This window comes from Antechinus flavipes, chromosome X, assembly GCF_016432865.1.
Source record: "Antechinus flavipes isolate AdamAnt ecotype Samford, QLD, Australia chromosome X, AdamAnt_v2, whole genome shotgun sequence".
In the NCBI taxonomy this organism is placed as follows: Eukaryota; Metazoa; Chordata; class Mammalia; order Dasyuromorphia; family Dasyuridae; genus Antechinus; species Antechinus flavipes.
The window spans coordinates 59,619,248-59,639,530 of record NC_067404.1 but is presented as its reverse complement, the minus strand read 5'-3'; the positions used below and the strand labels follow the sequence as shown (position 1 = coordinate 59,639,530).

The window sequence follows — 20,283 nt, the reverse complement described above, 5'->3', positions numbered from 1 at the left end:
GTGAATTCATCTTTTTCATTTTTTATACTGGCAATTTAGTATTCCCTTTTTTAAAACCAAACTAATCAATGGCTTATCTCTTTCATTTTTTTTCCATGAAAATAGGTCCCAGTTTTATTAGTTTAATGGTTTTCTTACTTTAAATTTTATCAATCTCTCCTGTGATTTTCAGGATTTTCAATTTTGCCTTGAATTGGGGATTTAAAGTTTGTCTTTGTATTACCTTTTTAGTTACACCCCCAGTTTGTAGATCTGCTCTTTCTGTATTTTAATGACATAAGTATTTAAAGAGATAAAATTTCCCTTAAGTACTTGCTTTGGCTGCATCTCATAAATTTTGGTACGTTGTCTCACTGTTGTCAGTCTTTTTAATGAAATTGCTGATTGTTTATGTTTTATTCTTTGACTTACTCATTAGTAAGGATTACTTAGTTTCCAATTTATTAATCTTTCTAAAAATTTTTTATTAAATGTAATTTTTGTTGAATCACAATCTGAAAAGAATGCATTTAATATGTCTGCCCTTGGTTGTGTTTTATATGCTCTAATACACACTCAGTTTTTGTGTAGGAGTCCTATACCACTGAGAGAAAAGTATATTACTTCCTATTCTCATTCAGTTTTCCTTCTGAGTTCTATCATATCTAACTTTTCTAAAAATTATTTTACTCATTTTCTTATTTTTGGGTTAAAGGGGAAGGGTAAAGTCCCCTATCAATATAGGTTTTGGGGAAGCTTTTTTTTTTTTTACTATTTCCTCCTGTATTTGAACTTTTTCTTTAAGAATCTGAATGCTAAATTAAGACAACTCTGAGATACCACTACACACCTGTCAGATTGGTTAGAATGACAATGCAGAATGTTGGAGGGGATGTGGGAAAACTGGGCCACTGATACATTGTTGGTGGAATTGTGAACACATCCAGCCATTCTGGAGAGCAATTTGGAACTATGCTCAAAAAGTTATCAAACTGTGTATATTCTTTGATCCAGCAGTTTTTACTGGGCTTATATCCCAAAGAGATCTTAAAGAAGGGAAAGGGACCTGTATGTGCAAAAATGTTTGTGGCAGCCCTTTTTGTAGTGGCTAGAAACTGGAAATTGAATGGATGCCCATCAATTGGAGAATGGCTGAGTAAATTGTGATATATAAATGTTATGGAATATTATTGTTCTGTAAGAAATGACCAGTAGGAGGATTTCAGAAAGGCCTGCAGAGACTTACATGAACTGATGTTGAGTGAAATGAGCAGAACCAGGAGATCATTATATACTTCAACAACAACACTATATGATGATCAATTCTGATGGACGTGGCCATCTTTAACAATGAGATGAAACAAATCAGCTTCAATAGAACAGTAATGAATTGAACCTGCTACACCCAGTGAAAGAACTCTGGGAAATGAGTATGAACCTCTACATAGAATCCCCAATCCCTCAACTTTTGTCCGCCTGCATTTTGGATTTCCTTCACAGGTTAATTGTACACTATTTCAAAGTCTGATTCTTTTTGTGCAGCAAAATAACTATATGTACATGTATACATATATTGTATTTAACATATACTTTAACATATTTAACATGTATTGGTCTACCTGCCATCTGGGGGAGGGGGTTGGGGGGAAGGAGAGGAAAAATTAGAACAAAAGGTTTTGCAACTGTCAATGCTGAAAAATTACTCATGCATATATCTTGTAAATAAAAAAGTATAATAATAAAAAAAAGAAACTGAATGCTATACCATTTGGTGCATATATATTTAGTATTGGTATTACTTCACTATCTATGGTAGCAAAATGTAGTTTCCCTGTTTATGTCTCCCAATTAGATCTTTTTTTTTTTTGCTTTTGTTTTGTTTTGAGATCATGATTGCTACTCTTGCTTTTTTATGTCAGCTGAAGCATAAATAGTTCGTGCCCTAGGCCCTTACCTTTTGTCTGTCTGTATCTCTCTGCTTCAAGTGTTTTCCTTGCAAAGTTCATATTGTAGAATTCTGATTTTTAATCCATTCTACTATTTGTTTCTGGTTTTTTGGGTGAGCTTGTCCCATTCACATTCATAGTCATGATTATTAACTATGCATGTCTCTCCTTAGAACAGCTAGGTGGCACAGTGGATAAAGTGCTGGACCTGGAATCAGAAAGACTGATCTTCCTCAGTTCAAATGCAGCATCGGATATTTACTGGCAATGTGACTCTGGACAAATCATTTAACTTTGCCTCAGTTCCTCATTTGTAAAAATGAGCTGGAAAAGGATATGGCAAACCACTGCATTATCTTTTTTCAAGGAAATGCCAAAAGGGGTCACAAAAAGTCAGACATACCTGTAAAATGACTGAACAAAAACAGTATGCCAGGAACTGTGCTAAGCACTGGGGATACAAAGAAAGACAGTCTCTGTTCTCAAGAGGTTCCCAGGCTACTGAAGGATGATTACAAACAAATAACTATATGTAAACGAGATATGTACAGGATAAATTGGAGGTAATCAACAAAAGGAAGATACCTAGCATTAAGGGAGATTGAAAAAAGCTTCTTCAACTTGATATTTTACCTAGTATTTCAGAGAAGCCAGAGAAGTCAGAAAGAGAAGATAAATGCATTGTCACTGGCTGTTTCCCATGCCTGGAAGGTTCTCACTCCTTGTCTCTGAATTTTGGCTTCCTTCAAGTCTTAGCTAAAATTCCACTTTCTGCAAGAAACTTTTCTTGATCCCTCATATTTTTGAAATTATCACCAATTTCTCCTATTTATATATTGATCATATGAATTTGTTTTCATGTTGTCTCCTCCATTTGACTGTGAGATCTTTGAGAGCAAGTACTATCTTTTGAGTTCCTCATGACTCAGCTCATTTAGAGGGGATACCATGGATGAGGATCCAGCAAAAGAGACTGAAGAGGAGTAGTCAGACAGATCTCAAGAAAAACCAGGAAAAAGCAGAAATAGGAAAGTTGAAGGTAGAAGGAATCATTCTAAGTGTCCAAAACAAAAGTCAAGAAGGAGTTTTGGTCTATGAACCTACAAAATTTATATATTTCAATATGCTTGTGTGTGTGGTTGTGGGATGTGTGTGCGTGCACACAAGTTCATGTGTACCAAAATACTTGAGTTAAAAAGGAGATATTAGCGATGACCAATCCTGGGGGAATTACATCTTCCTTTTGTTATGTGATTTTCATGATATGGTTTCATGATTTCCTCAACACTGATTCATTCCTTCAAAGGATTGTGTAGCTAAAGATAAATAGCTTTGAAATAATATTAACACTAATGATAATGAAGATATCAGTGCACATTGAATCAAATTGACTTGAATTAAAAATAGTTGCATATAGGGAATATTGTGACATTCCCGTGACTTAATTTAGCAGGATTCTGAGGGGTTACACTAATCTATTTAGATATTATAATCATAGAAACAGTATTTCAAAAAGGAAGTTATGCTCCTGACCAAAAGCTGGCTTGATGCTCGACATGTACAAGCATGACTACAAACATTGTGCTTTATCAACTATTTAATGAAATATACACCGTGTTGTATCTTGAAACTGAATATTAAAAAGCTTTCTAAAACGTGTACAAACCAAAAAGCAACAATTAACAATAACATATAATTGATTGAATATAATACATCACTGCACAAAGTTGTTACTGTATTTCTTCACAATTTCTGCCTTATTATTCTGACCAGTCAAAAGGTGGGACTATCATAACAGGGTGATGGAATTCTGGAAGAGCTTCTTGGGGAAGATGTTGATGGGCATCTTGGGGATGCTAGATACCACTGGAACGTTCGTGGAGAAATGAAACCAGGAAAGTCTGTCTCATGCCACAACGTAATGCAAGGTACACATCTCTTTAAAAATATATGTATTTGCTTCCTCAGTTACTGCATCAGCCATCCGCTGCTGCCTTTTTTCAGGGTCAAAAAAAATCCAACCCTAAAAATTTGGCCTTGAATGGTGGACAAACTTAAAGCTTATAGCCACAAAATCTGAAGTGTTTTTCATCATCGTCAAAAGTCCTCCACACATCACTCTTTGCCATTTCAAAGGAGTTTCAAGAATGACTAAGTTGTCAAAACCAGAAAATCATAGATTTACATTACATATGGAAGCAACTTTATAAGTCACTTAGTCCAATACATTTAATTTGAGAAAACTGAGACCCAGGCAAATTGTGACTTGCTCGAGGTCCCATGATATATTTATAAATATGTCAGAACTTATAAATCAAAATGAAAATCATTTTCCAAAGCCAATTATATTGTCCACAGCACTTATGGAGCTTCTCTATGGGTATTTATCCACATCAGAAAATCAATCCCTCCTTGTACAGGCAGGTAGATTACTTCTTAACAAAGGAAAATACTACCAGAGGAAGAGTAGTAGACGAATGAATGAATGAATGAATGAATGAAGAAGCATCTATTAAGTATGCATAATGTGCAATGTAGAGGCATCCAGGTGGCTCAATAGATAGAATGCTGGGCCCAGAATCAAGCCGTGTTGAGTTTACATCCAGCCTCAGATATTTACTCCATATCTGACTCTGGGCAAATCATTCAACTTCAGTTTTCCTTAATGCATTAGAGAAGGAGATGGCAAAAATACTCCAGTATCTTTGCCAAGAACAATCTCTGCACAGTATTGAAATACTATGGTCTACAGGGTCATGAAGAGTCAAACAGAACTAAATAACAACAATATGTACAAGGCACTTCACTTTGCATATCAAGAAATATTAAATAAAAAAAAAGAGATCAATAACATTGTATTTTTAAAAAATGAAATCTCGTTAGTTATACTCCTATCACATGCCTTCTGGTCAGAAACTAATTTGTCTATTATGCCTCTCTCCTTGGGCTTCTCTGCTGTTGTACCAGTATACCTGAGCAAATAGCTTTACCGTATAGGCCCCTCACTATATGCAAATAAGCATGTGTGTGTAGAGTGAAAGAGTTAAGTCTGAGATATATCTGATTTAATTAAAATTATCAGTTTTTCTTTTTCTTTTTCCCAAGTCAGGTTAATGAGCTTGAACCTTTGGGCCATAGTTGTATCAATGATTTAATGAAATACCTAAGGGGCCATATTTAAAGTGAGATATCCCTTTTAAGGAATGGATTGCTTGAATCTTTAGGACGAGATCTGTGAGCACTACAGAATGGGACGTTATCAGAAAAACTTGTATGTCTTGAGTCAACTAAGAGACAAAGAACCAGTTCTACTCCCAGAAGGACCAGTGCAATGACCACAGGCAAACTGGTATACACCATTCAAGTCATATTCAGATATGCTGACCCAGTTTTGGTCTGTGTCTTCGTGGGCAAAGTGAAGAGCTGGATTCTCATCCACTGAATTGTATCAACTAGATGAGATGGGATAAGGTCCAATCTCCTTTTTCTTCCCCCAAAAAAGGAACTAGGGGCCAAATTTTATCTATTGTTTTTTCCCCTTTGCTTATATAATCCTCACATCTAAGAGACTGGCTTTTTTCATCCACATTATATAAAAGGAAGGGAATGAGCATTGGCACCTAAAAAGTAATTCAAGATAGGCTTCTGGGCTTTTTTCTACAGAAAAGAAATATGTACAATGAAAAAAAATATGTTTTAAAAAAAGAATATACACACTGGGTGAAATTATGACAATTTACTGAAAACATTTTCAGCGAGATGGCAACAACTTTTTTCTTCCATCCGAAACATGTCAGGCTTTAATCTTGTTTTCGTAAATAAGAGTCCTCAATTTCAGAACAAAAATAGTTCAGACAAACAATATCTCTGCCTCCTTCTATGAACATTGCCCTTATACTAAGCATTCAGTAACTCCATCTACAATTTGGCTATTACTTTGGCTTTAGGTGCAAGCTAAAGAATATAAGAGAAAAGCAAGGTTTTGGAGATAGGCTTACTTAGCTCACCATTGAAGAGCCACTCTCCCTACTCATAAGCCGGGATCGGATCACTGAACTACCATGGCGGGAGAGTTGGTCACGGAACTCAGAAGTCGTGAAGTAATACAGGATTGGATCTAAGCAGCAACATAGACTTGCAAGGCACAAGGAGTAAGGGTGGAAATAAAGTGTGCTTTGAATGATAGAGCAGCTAGTGATAACTTTTTCCTTCACCAAGGTATAAAAAAGGAAGTTTATGTGGTAGGGTATGAAACAGATAAAGAAGACTCCAGCACACATGAAGACCATTCGAAGAGCTTTCTGCTTCTCAGTGTCCCCTTCACAGGTCACACGTGGATGCTGCAAAGATATCACTGTCTTCCAGGTACACCAGGTAATGATGACAACAGGAACCACAAAGCCAGCCAGTTCAGCCAATGTGATCACTGCCACTGAGGCTGCCATCTGCATCTGCCTGTATCCCAGGTCAGCAAAGCATTGGGACTTGTTGGTCAGGCTAACACTTCTCAGGATAGGAAAGGGCAAGCAGGCAGTCCCAACGACAATCCAGATGGCAGCACTGATGGCCATATCATACCTGCGCTTCCAGTTTCGGGCCTTGAAAGGTTTGATTAGGAAGAAGCATCGTTGCAGGCTAATGCAAGTCAGGAAGCAGATACTCGCATACATGTTGAGGTACTTCAGGTAGAAACAGAGAAGGCACAGGAATTCCTGGAATGGCCAGTGGTGGTTAATGTAGTAATAGATTCGCAGTGGTAGTGAGAGAACATGGGCGAGATCAGCCACAGACATATTGATCATGAAGATGATGGCCTTGTTCTTTTTGCTGATGAAGCGGCACAAGACCCACAGGGCTACACTATTGGCCAAAAGGCCAGGGATGAAGATCACAATATATGTGGCTGCATAAAGTGAGTACTGAAACGTTACATTCGTGTTACTGCAGTTGTTGACTGTATTGCTTGTGCCATTGCTGCCCATTTTGTCTGTGGATGTGTGCTCATTAAAGAGAAACTGGGTGTGATTCCTGCAGAGACCAAAGAAATATATGTAAGGGCATTCATTCAACAACCATTTAAGAAAAAAACTGCTTAAGTGCCTACTTAAGTGTGCACAACCTTGTTCTGGGTACTGAAAGAGATAGACAATGCTCTTGCCTTTACGGAGCTCACAGTCCAATTTGGAGATGTGACACATATACAGATAACAATCTCAATCTCTCTCTCTCTCTCTCTCTCTCTCTCTCTCTCTCTCTCTCACTCACACACACACACACACACACACACACACACACACACACACCCCATGATCAATACAAAACAAAATGCCATGTGATATCCAAATGGGAAGAACCTAGCTAACCAGGGGAATAAGGGAAGGCTTCGTGCAGTTGAGCTTTAAGAGGTGGACAGGAATTCAACAAGCAAATAAGCCACACAAGAAATAGGGCAATCAAACACACGGAAGTGGAAGAATGCCAGACAAAGTGTTAATCAACACACTAAGTCCAACTTCACTCTTGAAACTTAAAATCATGCTGCATGTGAGAAAACTCAGACCTTACAGAGATCATGTGATTAATCCAAGTTGATAGTTATTGGAACAGCTGGGATTTGAACCAGAGTTCTTGGCTCCCAGTTCAGTACTTTTTCTCCAAGACATCTGTGTCACTCTACCCTCTTCCCAAATTGAGCAGGTCAGGTAAATGACCTGGTAAGAATTCCTGGCCTCATCCCACCCTCAATTCTGCTTCTCATGACCTGCCAGGTATAATTATTTGCTAGGAAAGAGGAACTCTGGTATATCCACAAACCTCTCCTCCAATCCCTCACTGGGGTGTGTTGATGACCCTGAGTTCTTAGAGGCCATGACAATGGAGCTCTGATAGATTCTATCAAATGGGAGTGGCCATGAACATGGTGTTAGAAAGAAATGGTACCTGCTCTCTGATAGTCAACTTAGCCAAGTACAGAGAGATTTATCACTAGCAGATTGGCATCCGGTTACGAATTATTTAGCCATGAAAGAAAGGAAATTACAAAATGGATTTCAGTCCTGTGTGTCCCCCTCCTGTTTTAGTAGTGATAATGACAAGATGGTGAAAAGGGAGACAGAAGATACTAGGAATCTCATAGGTTTTGACCCACATATAAATAACAATTATTATTGATCCTCTAAGTATGAGAAAAACTGAGTCACAACAATATTTCTCTTCTTACTCTCAACATAACCAGAAAAAGCAAGGAAACTGTAGCTAAATGGAAAGATGATCCACAGGTTCACCTCACAGAGGGGAATGAAGGTGCTGGCACATAGAACTGGTTCCCTCATGTGCAAACAAGAGGTCCATCTCAAATTATAATTAGTTGTAGTGTGCATGCCAGCATCTCTCAGAAAGGATGGAGAAATAGAGAACTTTTGAAGGATTTGATAAAAAACCTCCAAACTAAAACAACATACCTCGATACTCAATGACTTCAAAATGAATCTCTGAACAGATAAGGACAGTGACAAATAGGTTGGAAAATAACATTCAGGATAAGGAAATTAAAGAAGGCAAAAATCTGAAGTTTGTATAGCAATCTCTATTCCATGAATATATTTTTTCAAAGACAGAAGTCTGAAAAAAACAAGTAAATACCAAACAATATCACAAAAAGAATAAAATTAACTACATCTGTCAAACAGGAAATAATTGGTTTTTAAAATGGGAGTTATTTCTGAATCAGGTGCCTGTGTTGTTATAAAACCACTGACTGGTTAGAACAAAGATTTATATTAACATTAAACTGAACAAAAGGATAAAGATGAGAAGATAATATTCTAAAAAAAATATGCCTCCAACCTACTTAAAGAAACTTTTGATTGAAAAATGTGAAATGGATAAGTAAAGACGTAAATTTTAATTATCAGCATTTCTTAGAAAAGGTTTGACTAATAAAAAAAATTCCCACAATGAAGAGACCAGAAGAGGCTAGAAGGCACCTCATTCAGCAAACATTTGATCTCCTTGTTGAACATAAGGTTTCTAAGGACAACACTGGTTCATCATGTAAACTCCTTTGTAAAAAGATTACAGAAGAAGTTGGTAAAAGATTACAAGTTGTATCAGCTCTCAAAACAGGGTGAATTTTCAGAGGGAAAGATGGGCCATCAGAAAGCTTGATGTAAGACTCCACTAGGTGAGATCATCCCTATAATATTTTTGGATGAAAATAAAAGGATAACGAATAGCTGGAAAATGGAAGCGGCTCGCCAGAATTCTATAGCACTTACTGAATTAAATTACATTAAATCAATCCTCCTCAACCCACTGAGCACCCATTTGCTACGTGAGAAATGAAAATAGTACTTAAGAGGATTGGGCTGCCTTTAAGGGAAGTGGGCTCTCCCCTCCTACCTACCCACTAGAGGTGTTCAAACAGAAAATGAATGACTACTTCTCAGGGACATTTGTATTCATTACTCCCATGCTTGAAACACTGTCACACAGTGGACCCTAAATAACTGCTTGTTGATTGAGATTCCTGCTCATCTGTGAGGCAGACTCTCTGGGGGTAGGGCACTTTAACTGCAAAGTTGACAAACAGCCCCTTCCCCACATCAACAATCACTATTGCAGAAATCTTTCTTTAGCAGTTGTCCCAGTCTCTCAGCATATAGCCCAATAGACTAAAAAAAATGTAGGAGCCTCATCACTCTCCCTCTCCAGCTAAGAATCAAGCTGGGAGAAGACAGAGAAACAGAATTATAATCAGATCAGAAATCACATGAGGGCAGACATTTCCTTCAAAGAGAAATCATGTCAAAGGTCTCCAAGTGCCATCAACACTATAGCTAAGTATCTAGAAGTCCTTAGGATCTGCTTCTAAAGGTATCTAAGTTTCTTGTTTTTGGTTAGTCAGGGGCCTGGACAGGGGTCAGAAGTCTGCATTGTCTGGTCAGCAGCCATTTGGCTTCCTAGCTATCTACAATGTTTAAGGCCACCATTTGTCCAAGTAGAGGTAGGATCTCATCCCTTGTGAGAAGAGCTGCCCAGGGGAAGGGATCCAGCATATACCTTGCTTCTTCCATGTAGTTTTCCTAGGTTTCTCTAGTCCACAGTGATCTTCAGTCATTAGGTAGTTAGGACATGCTGTTCTGAGATATGTTATATCAGTGGTGTTGATCTCAAACAGAATGTATTGTTATCTTACATGAAATAATTATATATAGGTTACTATAGACCCATTCAACTGAAAGTAACCCTAGAGATAATACCCTTCAATTTACACTGGAGGATAAAAGGACACAGAGAAGGAAAGTGATTTCCTTTTCAGCCAATCTACATGTATTTACTAAGTACCTATGTCCTTAAGGTCACCTATCTAATTAGTGACAGAACCATCAGTAAAATCCCAATCTCTAGACTCCACTAATTACAAGACCAGTACTTTGCATATAGTACGGTTTTTTTTTAAACAAGTATTTGTTGAATGAATCAAAGAAAATGGCAGAGCTGGGCTCTTTACCTAGGGCTCTGACTCCATTTTGGTGCTATGTCCACTACCCTAGTCCTAACTCTAAAGTTAAGAGGCTTCTTTGAACTTCAGATTCCTAAACTATAAAATATGGATAATTACCATCTAGTGGTAACACAGGGACATTCTGGAGGAGCTTTGGAAATAATACTATAGGTTTTTTAAAGTCACCAAGATCTATATAAACGGCAGCTATGAATCTGATGTAATGGGTAGAGGGATTCTCTTGGAGTCAGGAAGGTCTGGGTTCAAGTTCTGTCCATAACACACTGGCTGGGTGGTCCTGGGCCAATTACTTAACTTGCCCAGTGTCCCATGAAGCTCCCTAAAGTTAGAAGTTAGAGCCAAGCTGCCTTAGGGGAGGGAATTTCTATACTGGGAATTCCCTCCTTACACTGATGAAGCCCACAAAAAATAAATGAAACACGAATATTATGACAAACTTATCTTCTTGACTAGATTAAGACATCCCTGAGAAGCAAGACATTGCTTTTATTTGGGGCTCCCATAGCATCTAACAAGGCTGAATATCAAGTGTTCAACAGATATTTGTTGTGGTTAACCAGCTCACATGAAGTCTGAACTCATGACCTCATCATCATCAATGCTGTGTTCTAACCCACTGAGTTAAACAGAAGTAGCAGTCAGCATATAGAAGCAACTGGGGCCAAGACAAATGATAACCCATGCAAATGGCGGCCCTCCAAGTTTTGCATTTCAGTCCCTAATCCTGTGGTTAGAAGCTACTGAGCCAGAGATTGAAAACAGAACTTATTCTGAATGTCTCCAATTGCAGCTTTCTATTCAATTTAATAAATATTTCTTAAGCTCGTTCTATGTGCCATGACATTGTCCTAGGTAGAACAAAGAAGGGGGAAAATTGTCCCTGATCTAAAGGAGCTCACTTTCTAACTGAAAAAAGGAACAAAGTTGGAGAGAGCATGCATCTTTGTAAGTCAAAAGTGCTGGGTTTGAGTCCTATCACTAGTTACTAGCTAGTAAGTCTTTACCACTTACTAGCTGTGTGGTCCCTTTCCCTCTCTGAGTCAGAGTACACCTATGTAAAATGAAGAGCTTGGAGTACAGGATTTCTGAGGATCTTTTGTGATTCAATAACATGGCAACATTGGCAACTCTTGCTGGCAGACCCCTGGGCTCAGAGTCAGCACCAAGGACAGTAGGTACAGTTCCAGTATTTCTTCTTCCAGGAAAGGACAGAAACAATCACAATTCATTCGTCCTTCTCTAGTATTTTAAAGTTTGCAAGCAACAGTCTCAGGAGGTAAGCAATGTAAACATTATCATTATCTTTACCATTATAGAAATATGCAACTGAAGCTCAGAGATTTAAGAAACTTGCCATGGTCCCATTCTGGGGGTATGGGTAAATATTGAGCTGAGGGGAAAGGAATACCTGTGAGAGATACTTTGAACTTTGATCTACATCATTAACGTTTTGCTATCACTTTCTCATGTGTAATTTCTAAGATAAGTGCTTTTACTGAAAATTTAATGGTCAGCTCTTGCTAGGTTAGAGCTGGCCCCAGCATACCCTTAGCTCACCTGGCTGTTTGAGACAGGATGAAACCTAGGCTGCATGACTCCAAGAGCAGTATTTGGGCCATGCTCCCCCTGTGGCCTTAGAAAGCCCCAATCAGCAGGTTCCTCAGCATCACTACCATGGCCTGGAAGCCTCAGGGCAGCTATTTGCACCTGAGCCCAACTCTGACTGAGAGGGAGCCACCCACGCCTAATCTGCAGCCAGTGCTCAACCAGCAACTGCTCCTTTTCAAGGCCTGGGCCCCAGAAGGTGTTTTGGGCTACAGATAAGATTTGATGGTCTGATGAGCCACAAAGCCATTCGCACCTGCCCTAAGTGAATTGTTCTCCAAACCACCAACAGACTATTTTTTTTTACTGATTCACATTAACATCCCCAAAATGTCCAGTCCCTTCTGGAGATCTGCAAAACTCTCATCTAACCACAAAGGCCTCAGCCAACTCCCATGCTGACAGTTATTAGACTTATCTAAATCCTACCAGTCCTTTAGGGACAGTTCTCCCAGCCTTCTCTGACTGCTCCAGGCAGCACCAAAATCCTAATTTCACCTTTTCTTCTCTGGCTCTCCTCTCTTCCTCACTCCTTACTTTTACTCACTTGGCCAGGCTGATGGAGTCTCTCCCTGCCCTCACTGCCACCACCAGGCATCAGGACCTAGACTACAGTAATGGCCACCTTCCCAAGTGGGCCACCTGATTGCAGGGTTTCCTTTCTCTTACCGCCAACACAATCTGCCTGAGCCTTCTTCCTAAAGTACTGTTCTGAACATGTCACTGGTTTCTTCCAAACCTTCAGAGCTTTCTATTTTCATCTGAAGAAAGTAGAAACTTCTGGAGGAGATATTCCAACCCTTTCACAAAATGACTCGCTTCTCTCTTTTCAGTCTGATCTTATTCTATTCCCCTTAATGTGTGAATCTGTGATCCAAACTGTATTTTCAACCCGTCCTCTCTGGAGAAGGCTAAATTAGAGAGGTAGGCAAGATAAATGTGACCCTTTACGAAGGAGCATGGTATAGTGGCAAGAGCACAATCTCTGGAGTGAAAGGATATGGGTTTAAAATCATATCTCTGCCACTTACTGCCTTTTAGGACAGCTAGGTGGCACTGCAGTGGATAAGAGCACCAAACCCGGAGTCAGGAAGACTCTTCTTGCTGAGTTTAAATCCAACTTCCTGCACTTACTGGGTGACCCTGGGAAAGTCCCTGGGTCCTGTTAACCTCAGTTTCCTCATCTGTAAAAAGAGCTGGAGAAGAAAATGGCAAACCTCTCGGATATCTCAAGAACACAAGAAAGCCCCAAATAAGGCCATAAAGAGTCAGACATAACTGCAAAACAACTGAACAACAGCAAACCTGAACATCGCTTGGCCTCAGTTTCCTCCTCTATAAAATCAAAGGATTGGACTACATGGCCTTTATTTATGACCCCTCTAAGGCTCTTACAGTAGTCATTGTACTTTTGATCTCTTCATCCCTGCCATTTCTATCTAGTGAAGTCTCTCCCTTCCTTCAAGGTTTAGTTTAGGGGATACCTCCCCACACTAACCTACTTGCTATCACCCAGCCCCCACCAGGTGGAAGTGATCACCCCCTTCTCAGATTTCTTGGAACAGTTTGGGTCTCTCCTTAACTCTTGCTGTGGAGATTTAAGTTCTTCTTTTCTTATTGTGACCCGACCTCCTCCAGTTTAAGAGCAGCCTCTGTGTCTAACTGTCTCCCATGTATCCCCTGCTTTGAGACCAGAGCCTTGCTCCCATCTGGGTTTAGGTCAATGTTTGTTGAATGAATCACATCTCCCATCCAAGTCTTTCAAACTTTCTTTCTGATCTCCTTTTGTGTCCTTAGTACAGTCTCACCATCCAGGCTATCTCATGACTCTGGAGCAACCCCCCATTTCAGCAGCCAGCCTAAGGCCACACACAAGAGGCTCAGTGGAGTCTTCCTCCCCTTGATGGCTCCAGCCCTTCCCCTTCACTGGATTCTTGCCTTTTGCTGAGCTGGGCCGAGCCAGACTTAGAGTCAGGGCCAAGGGACGCCACACACCATTGTTTTCTGAGGAATTCCTCTGTGTGTTTCTTTCCTCAACCAGCCTGTGAACTCAGAGAGAGAACAATGCCCAGCTCTTTGCTTTGCTTTCTTCTATAGACCCAGCACCCAGGGCTGGGAATAATTCAGAACTGAGGGAAAACTTCCTCTTCCCCTTTCCCCCAACCCCCAACCCATTTCTGTAGGGACTAGTGACTTCTCCCCCTTCTATCTGGCTTCTCTATCTAATGAGGATAAGAATGCCACACTATTTCCCTCACTTTCTTTGTATTTTATAAAGTGTGTAGCACTAGGGAGGTGTGTTATCACATCATCACTATTATGATGAATAATGAATTGTAACTAATGATTAATTAAAAGAAACTCAAACAAGTACCCAGGACAGCAGAGTAACAGAGCTATTGTTAATCAGTTATGTCTGGCTCTCTGTGACTCCATTTGGGATTTTCCTGGCAAAGATCCTGGAAAGGGCCTTTTCCAGTTCATTTTACAGGGGAAGAAACTGAGGCAAACAAGGTGAAGTGACTTCCTTAGGGTTACATAGCTGATAAGTGTCTGAGGCTGGATTCGAACTCAGATCTTCCTAACTCCAGGCCTGGTTTTTGTTACTTTCTAACTGAAAGTAAAATTCTCATCCCCCTTCTGAGATCCTATTTCTCAATTTCTCAAAGTAGGGGTCTGTCGCTGCCTTTCAAGTGGCCTCTCATGATCCCATGACCTGTGGGAGCAGGAGGACTTAACACATCAGCTATTGTATTCTACTACTTATTGCAATCAATTACTACTTATCTAAGGAAAGCAGAGGCTGACCAAATCCTAAAATGGGAATTATAAAAGGCTGAGAGATCAGTCAACAATGGGAATATGCTGACTGCAAGATACAGGTATACATGGGAAGGCACCGCTTTTGGAATTAGAATATCTGAGTTTGAATCATAACTCTCACATAGTTATTCACTGTAGAGCCCCAGGCTAGAGATTTCCCTTTTCAGAGCACTCACAAAGGTCAGAGCCTTTGACAGAGCCCCTTTGTCAAATGGGAATGATGATACATGCGTTACCTAGTATACAAGATTGCCGAAGTGGAACAGAAATGGACTAATCAGGTCTTTGAGACCACCTGTTTTGAGTATCTGATAGCTTCAGCCTCATGGAAAAGATCCAGAAGTGCTATGATACTATGGGTACTGGGTGTGGATGTGCATGCATATCCCCCTCCTCCAAAGCATCACATTTAGAAGGCAAACTCCTCAGGCACAGAAGAGAATTTCTAAATCTGAGTGTGCTGGCACAAAAATCACTTTGTGATTTTATTAAGGAACCACTAGTTTTTTAGGCATAGAGAGACCTGGGGTCATTGTCTTTACAAGGAAAGGTCCTGTGGCCTTAGAAAAGCAGAATGGTAGAGCGGAAGAGAATCAAGTAGACCCTAAGGCCTAAGTCTCAATAAAGGCTTTAACACTTGGTTCATGAAATCTTGGCAATGCTCTCACCAAGAGAACACAAGCTTCAATTCCTTGATGGGAGCAAAAGCGAGATACCTGGTGCCTCTGAGCCTCGGTTTCCCCATCTCTTCTATGAGGGTAGTGATCCCTGCTGAGGAGTGCTTTGTAAATGACAAATCATTGGAGAAATGAACATAGAACTAGAGTGAGAAAAGAACCTCTGAAGCTATGAAACCCCTCATTTCCCATAGGAGGAAATGCCCAAGAAAGTAAAATGAGGTCTCTGAGGGTGGATTTGATCCTAGATCCTTAGATCTAAAAACCAGTAATCCTTTCATTGTAATCATAAATAATGGCCTATTCTAGTCTTAAGGGGAAGATTCATTTCATCTCCAAAGTTCTCTGGGTTCATTGTTAAGGGACCATCACTTGCTGGCAGCTTGAATTGCAGGAAGGCTTTGGAAACAGAGGCCACCAGGGGTCAGTGCTGTGCCAAGACTGGAAGAGCCTGTGGGAAGACTTGGGAGAGATCAGAGCGGGAAGGGATCATAAAGCTCATGGAGTCCAAGGCCTATTTTTACAGAGAGGAATGCTGAGGCCCAGGGAGGCCTGTGGACATCTGAACTCATGTCTTCTCACTCTTGTCTACTGCTCTTCCTGGTGTGCCTCAGCTGCCTCCAGAGTAGGAGGCTGCTTCAGAGGGGTAAGCAGCCCCTCACAAGTGTTCTTCCATACTTTCTTCCAGGTGCCTATAGCTTCAGGTTCTCAATCGGAGATACTGGATCTAGGACCTGTGGCCTCCCTGGCAACTAAGCTGGAGCTGGTACTCACTGCAGCTGATTCCTGTGTGGCACCATAATGTGCTCCCCTGCTAATGCTTGAAATTTCCAACTTAGCTTCACTCCTCTGGATTAAGCATTGCTCTCTCCAATGCATCTGCTTTTTAAATCCCAATGCCCTTAAAATAATTCCGTCACTGAGCAGTCAGTAAAACTGAGCATATGGACTTTCTTTCTTAAACTGTCTTTTGTTACAGGAAACAAGTAGATGTGCCAGAGAGTTGTGCCTTCTCTTTCCTTTCTCTGGAAGTGTGCACTTAGCAACTTAATCAGTTGGGGGCGAGGTGGCAATAGGAGAATCTCTCCCCGTTTTTTCTCCTACTTTCCCCACAGCAAGAAAGGGAGTACTTCACTCTTTTTTTCTATGAGGCCAAAAGGGACCCTGAGGGTAGGGGTATTACTTGCTTGTGGACACACAGTTAAGTGATAATGCCAAGAGTCCGATTTTCCTCTCATGGGAAAAGACCTCCAAAATCAGCGAGCTCAACGTCCTCATTGAACAGGGGGAAAATGAGGTCCCAGGACAGGAGTGACTTGGGAGTCAGACTCCTAGCTCTCTCACTTGTGGCCTCTGTGATCACAGGGGAGTCTGGTTTCCTCTCTGACCTCAGAGGGACTTTGCAGCTCCCAATCTATGAGTCTCTGATCCTTCATTTTTCAAAATAAACCCTGCAGGGAGTCACAATTACAGACTAATCTGGAAAAACCTTATGAGGCTAGACCATATTCGGGTGTGTATGATAAGTTAAGAGAAAAAATCCTTTTTTAGCTTTATAATTGATTTTAATTGCTGGCTCCCAGCTTCCACTTCCAAGAAGTTACATGTCCAAGTTAAACTTTGAGCTTTCTCTTCATCTAGCCAGAAGGAGCCATAGGGATCACTCTCTTTAATCACCTCATTTTCCAGAGGATATTTAGGTGAAGAGAAGGAACTGGCCACGCATCCTCCAGAGTTACAAAGCAAGAGTGGCAGGACCCAAGTCTATTGAACTAGGAACAAGGACCAGCTGACTTTTCCCTAAGGTCACAATTGCCAGATGCTCAAAAGCAAAAAGGAGTTCAGCTTCCAGAAAGCACTTGTGCTTGAGTACAAAAGGGCCTCCCTCAGGTTCGGGGCAATCCAGTCGTTTCTCATGCTCAGAAGCAGTGGCACTTGTTTTTAATGAGTTGGGTCCAGGAAATCCAGACGGAGGAGGTGTTAAACCTCTCAGCTAAAAGGCAAGTACCTCAATCCCTCCCTACCCTCCAAGCTTGCAAAGTGGATTTTAGAACTTCTGGGATGCTTTCCTTTAGAGTAGCTGAAAGCTATTTTTTCCTTAGAAAAAAGAGAAATTACTTGCAAAATGTTTGCTTGTGGTCATGAAGCTGACTTCTGTTCTCATAGGGGGATGGTAGGACACAAAATGTCCAATGTCCTCTGAGGAATGTATCTGGGGTTCTGCAGGGCTCCGGCCTGATCATCGTTCCTGTTTCCCTAGTTTTAAAAGTGACCTTGGAAAATAGCTCTGGGAACAAGGGATTCTCATCCCTACCTTCATTTTGCAGAAAAGGACACCGAGGCTTAGAGAAAAGAAGTGACCTACACGAAAAAAGGGCTGCCTCCTCGGGGGCCCTCTAGCCCCCTCTAATTTCATCCCCCCAAGAACTATTTTCTCTCCTGCTCCCAAGACCCTCATCTTAGCTCTACAATGATTCTGAAGCATGTGGCACTAGGCAGGGATGAATAAATATCCCAGAATAAATCTGTCCTCCCGCCAATGGACAGATCAGGCACACTTACATCTCTCCTGGAAAACAACCAAGATGGATAATGGAAAGAATGTCAAGCTGGAAGGCAGAAAATCGGGACTCTTTGCCCCAAACTCACTACAGGACAGCAGACAAGTCACTTCTCCTTTCTGACCCACAAGTTCCTCATCTGAAAATAACTGTGTTTTACAAATAAGATGAAATTGGTCTAGATCAGGGTTTAATAACCTGGAGTCTAGGGGCTTGTTTTGAAAAATACTTTGATAACTATATTTTGACATGTAAGGTTTCTTTTGTAATCTTTCAGATTTGATTTTGTGCATGTAGGATGATTTAGAGAAGGGCTACCCAAAGCTTCAGTGACCTGCCAAAGGGGTTCATGATATGGAAAAAGGTGAATAGTTCAGCTGGACCAAGTGATCTGTCAGGTACTCTTCAGCTCTGACCTTCTACATGCCTCCTGGGAAACTATGCTCTGCCACAGATTCATTTTATTCTGTGCCATTGCGTTAAATTCAAGCTGAGCATCCCTTGGGCCAAGAGCTCTTGTTGTGATCTCTCAAAAGTAGCCAGAGATATCCTGGAAGAAACTTCCCCTCAAATGCCGCCTTCCACCTGGAAGTCATGTAGCTTGACATTCGAGCCATCTATACTACTTGAGTTGGGCAACATTCCCAGGTGAGCCCAAAAGGGAACTCCCTGAGGCTCAGAAAGGTGGAGCCACACTGCACTTGTCTGGACTGGAAATTTTTCCTTGCCTATATTTCCCAGCTGTTGCAAAGACTATCACAGTGAATGCTTGCTACATTTCTAGCAACATCTCCTGCCATCCTGTATCCTAACATGCTGGCTTCCCCTCTATCACTAACAGTCACACTAGGCTCCATATACTGAGAAGTTAAAACAAAACAAGCAGATAATAGAGGTAGAAATTATACCTGGTGGGGGTCTGGATAATGTAAAAGGAATGTGACTTAAACCTTCTAATGCCTCATGACCAGATAGCTACACCCAGAGGCAACAACAAAACCTGTTCTTGTTCTCTCCCAACTGGTCATGGTTCTGACAGACTGGGCACAGCTCACTTTCAGGGGTAACCTCTTTTTTAATCACCCTGTAAAGCTTCTGGCTAAGGCCCTGAAAAGTGCTACCATTCAAAGATTTGGAGCTAGAGAAAACTCAAGATAGCTTCCCAAGCTGGGGTAGAGAACAAAAGCCCTAGAAATTTTCCACTCTCATACAAAATGCTTCTAGAACTAACACACCACCACCACCACCATGACACTCCACTCCCAGTGATGTTGCTTGACAGACTCCCACACAGCAGAAACCTACAACATAACATTTCACTTCTCCAAATCACTAGCTAACCAGCCTTCACTTCTCTATGGTGTGGCACAAAGACTTTTTGGAACACACAGATTCTTAACCCCAAAATATGCAAACAGACTCTTTCTCCTTCTTGTCCTCTTAGAGGTAGGAAAATCAAGTCACTTCCCTTCTTTGGGCCTCATTTTCCTCATCTGTCAAATGGGAGGCTTGAATTTGTCCTTTCTAGCCAGGAAGTCTATGTTCTGAGGTCTGTTCGCTCACTGAGTGCCCAGACCGGGGCTCCATCTAGGACCCCTAAGTGCTACTGAAGTCAAGGGTTGGGAAGAGGCTACCTGTTGCTTGTCCTTCTGAGCCTAGGCAGCTCCTTCGTCTCTGTGCTCTTCAGCAGCTGCCGGGGTCGTTTCCCTACTCTGGTAGAAGAGCTCGTCTGAGAGCAGAACCCTCAGGAAAGCTTTCAGGTCCCAGGTTCGCCAAGGCCCCTCCTCCTCCTGTGGCCAGCCTCTATGGCTGAGCTAATGGGTGAGATCAGGTTCTGGCTAGACCCCATATGGCAACACTTACCCTGAGGCTCACCCTGGACTGGCAGCTTGGTGACACAGCATGAAGCCTTGGGAGCAGCAGGGCTGGGTGACACAGTAGCTTGCTGATAAAATGCACACTGCTGTACAAAGAGGAAGTTAAACGTGCGTGGTGTCTCACCACAGAAACGAGCTCAAGGTAGGTGCCCTAGATAGGTGATGTCATCAACCCTTATTTCTTCTTTGTTTACTTGGTGCAGAATAATTCACGAGGCCAGAGCCGTACTTTAGAAGACACGAAAGCAGCATCCCTCATGAGGCTCTCTCCCTTGCTTCCTGCCCCCC

At 41.2% G+C, this 20,283-nt stretch overlaps 1 protein-coding gene across 2 annotated transcripts; it reads right to left on the bottom strand.

The window, feature by feature from the left end:
- Window positions 1-3,504: 3,504 nt before the first annotated feature.
- On the bottom strand, window positions 3,505-20,076 carry P2RY10 (P2Y receptor family member 10). Of its 2 annotated transcripts, none has more exons than XM_051968373.1 (2): window positions 19,982-20,076; window positions 3,505-6,953 (listed from the first exon to the last, which is right to left on the bottom strand). In XM_051968373.1, exon 2 carries the CDS (start codon window positions 6,905-6,907, stop codon window positions 5,924-5,926), a length of 984 nt encoding a protein of 327 aa, XP_051824333.1. In that variant the 5' UTR covers window positions 6,908-6,953; window positions 19,982-20,076; the 3' UTR covers window positions 3,505-5,923. The 2 variants fall into 2 exon arrangements, with proteins under 2 accessions (XP_051824333.1, XP_051824334.1); XM_051968374.1 differs by lacking the exon at window positions 19,982-20,076 and adding an exon at window positions 19,753-19,930.
- Between the last annotated feature and the right edge of the window lie 207 nt (window positions 20,077-20,283).

Bases quoted from the DNA above. Each gene is read 5' to 3' on its own strand.
- P2RY10 (XM_051968373.1), bottom strand. From the start codon at position 6,907: ATGGGCAGCAATGGCACAAGCAATACAGTCAACAACTGCAGTAACACG.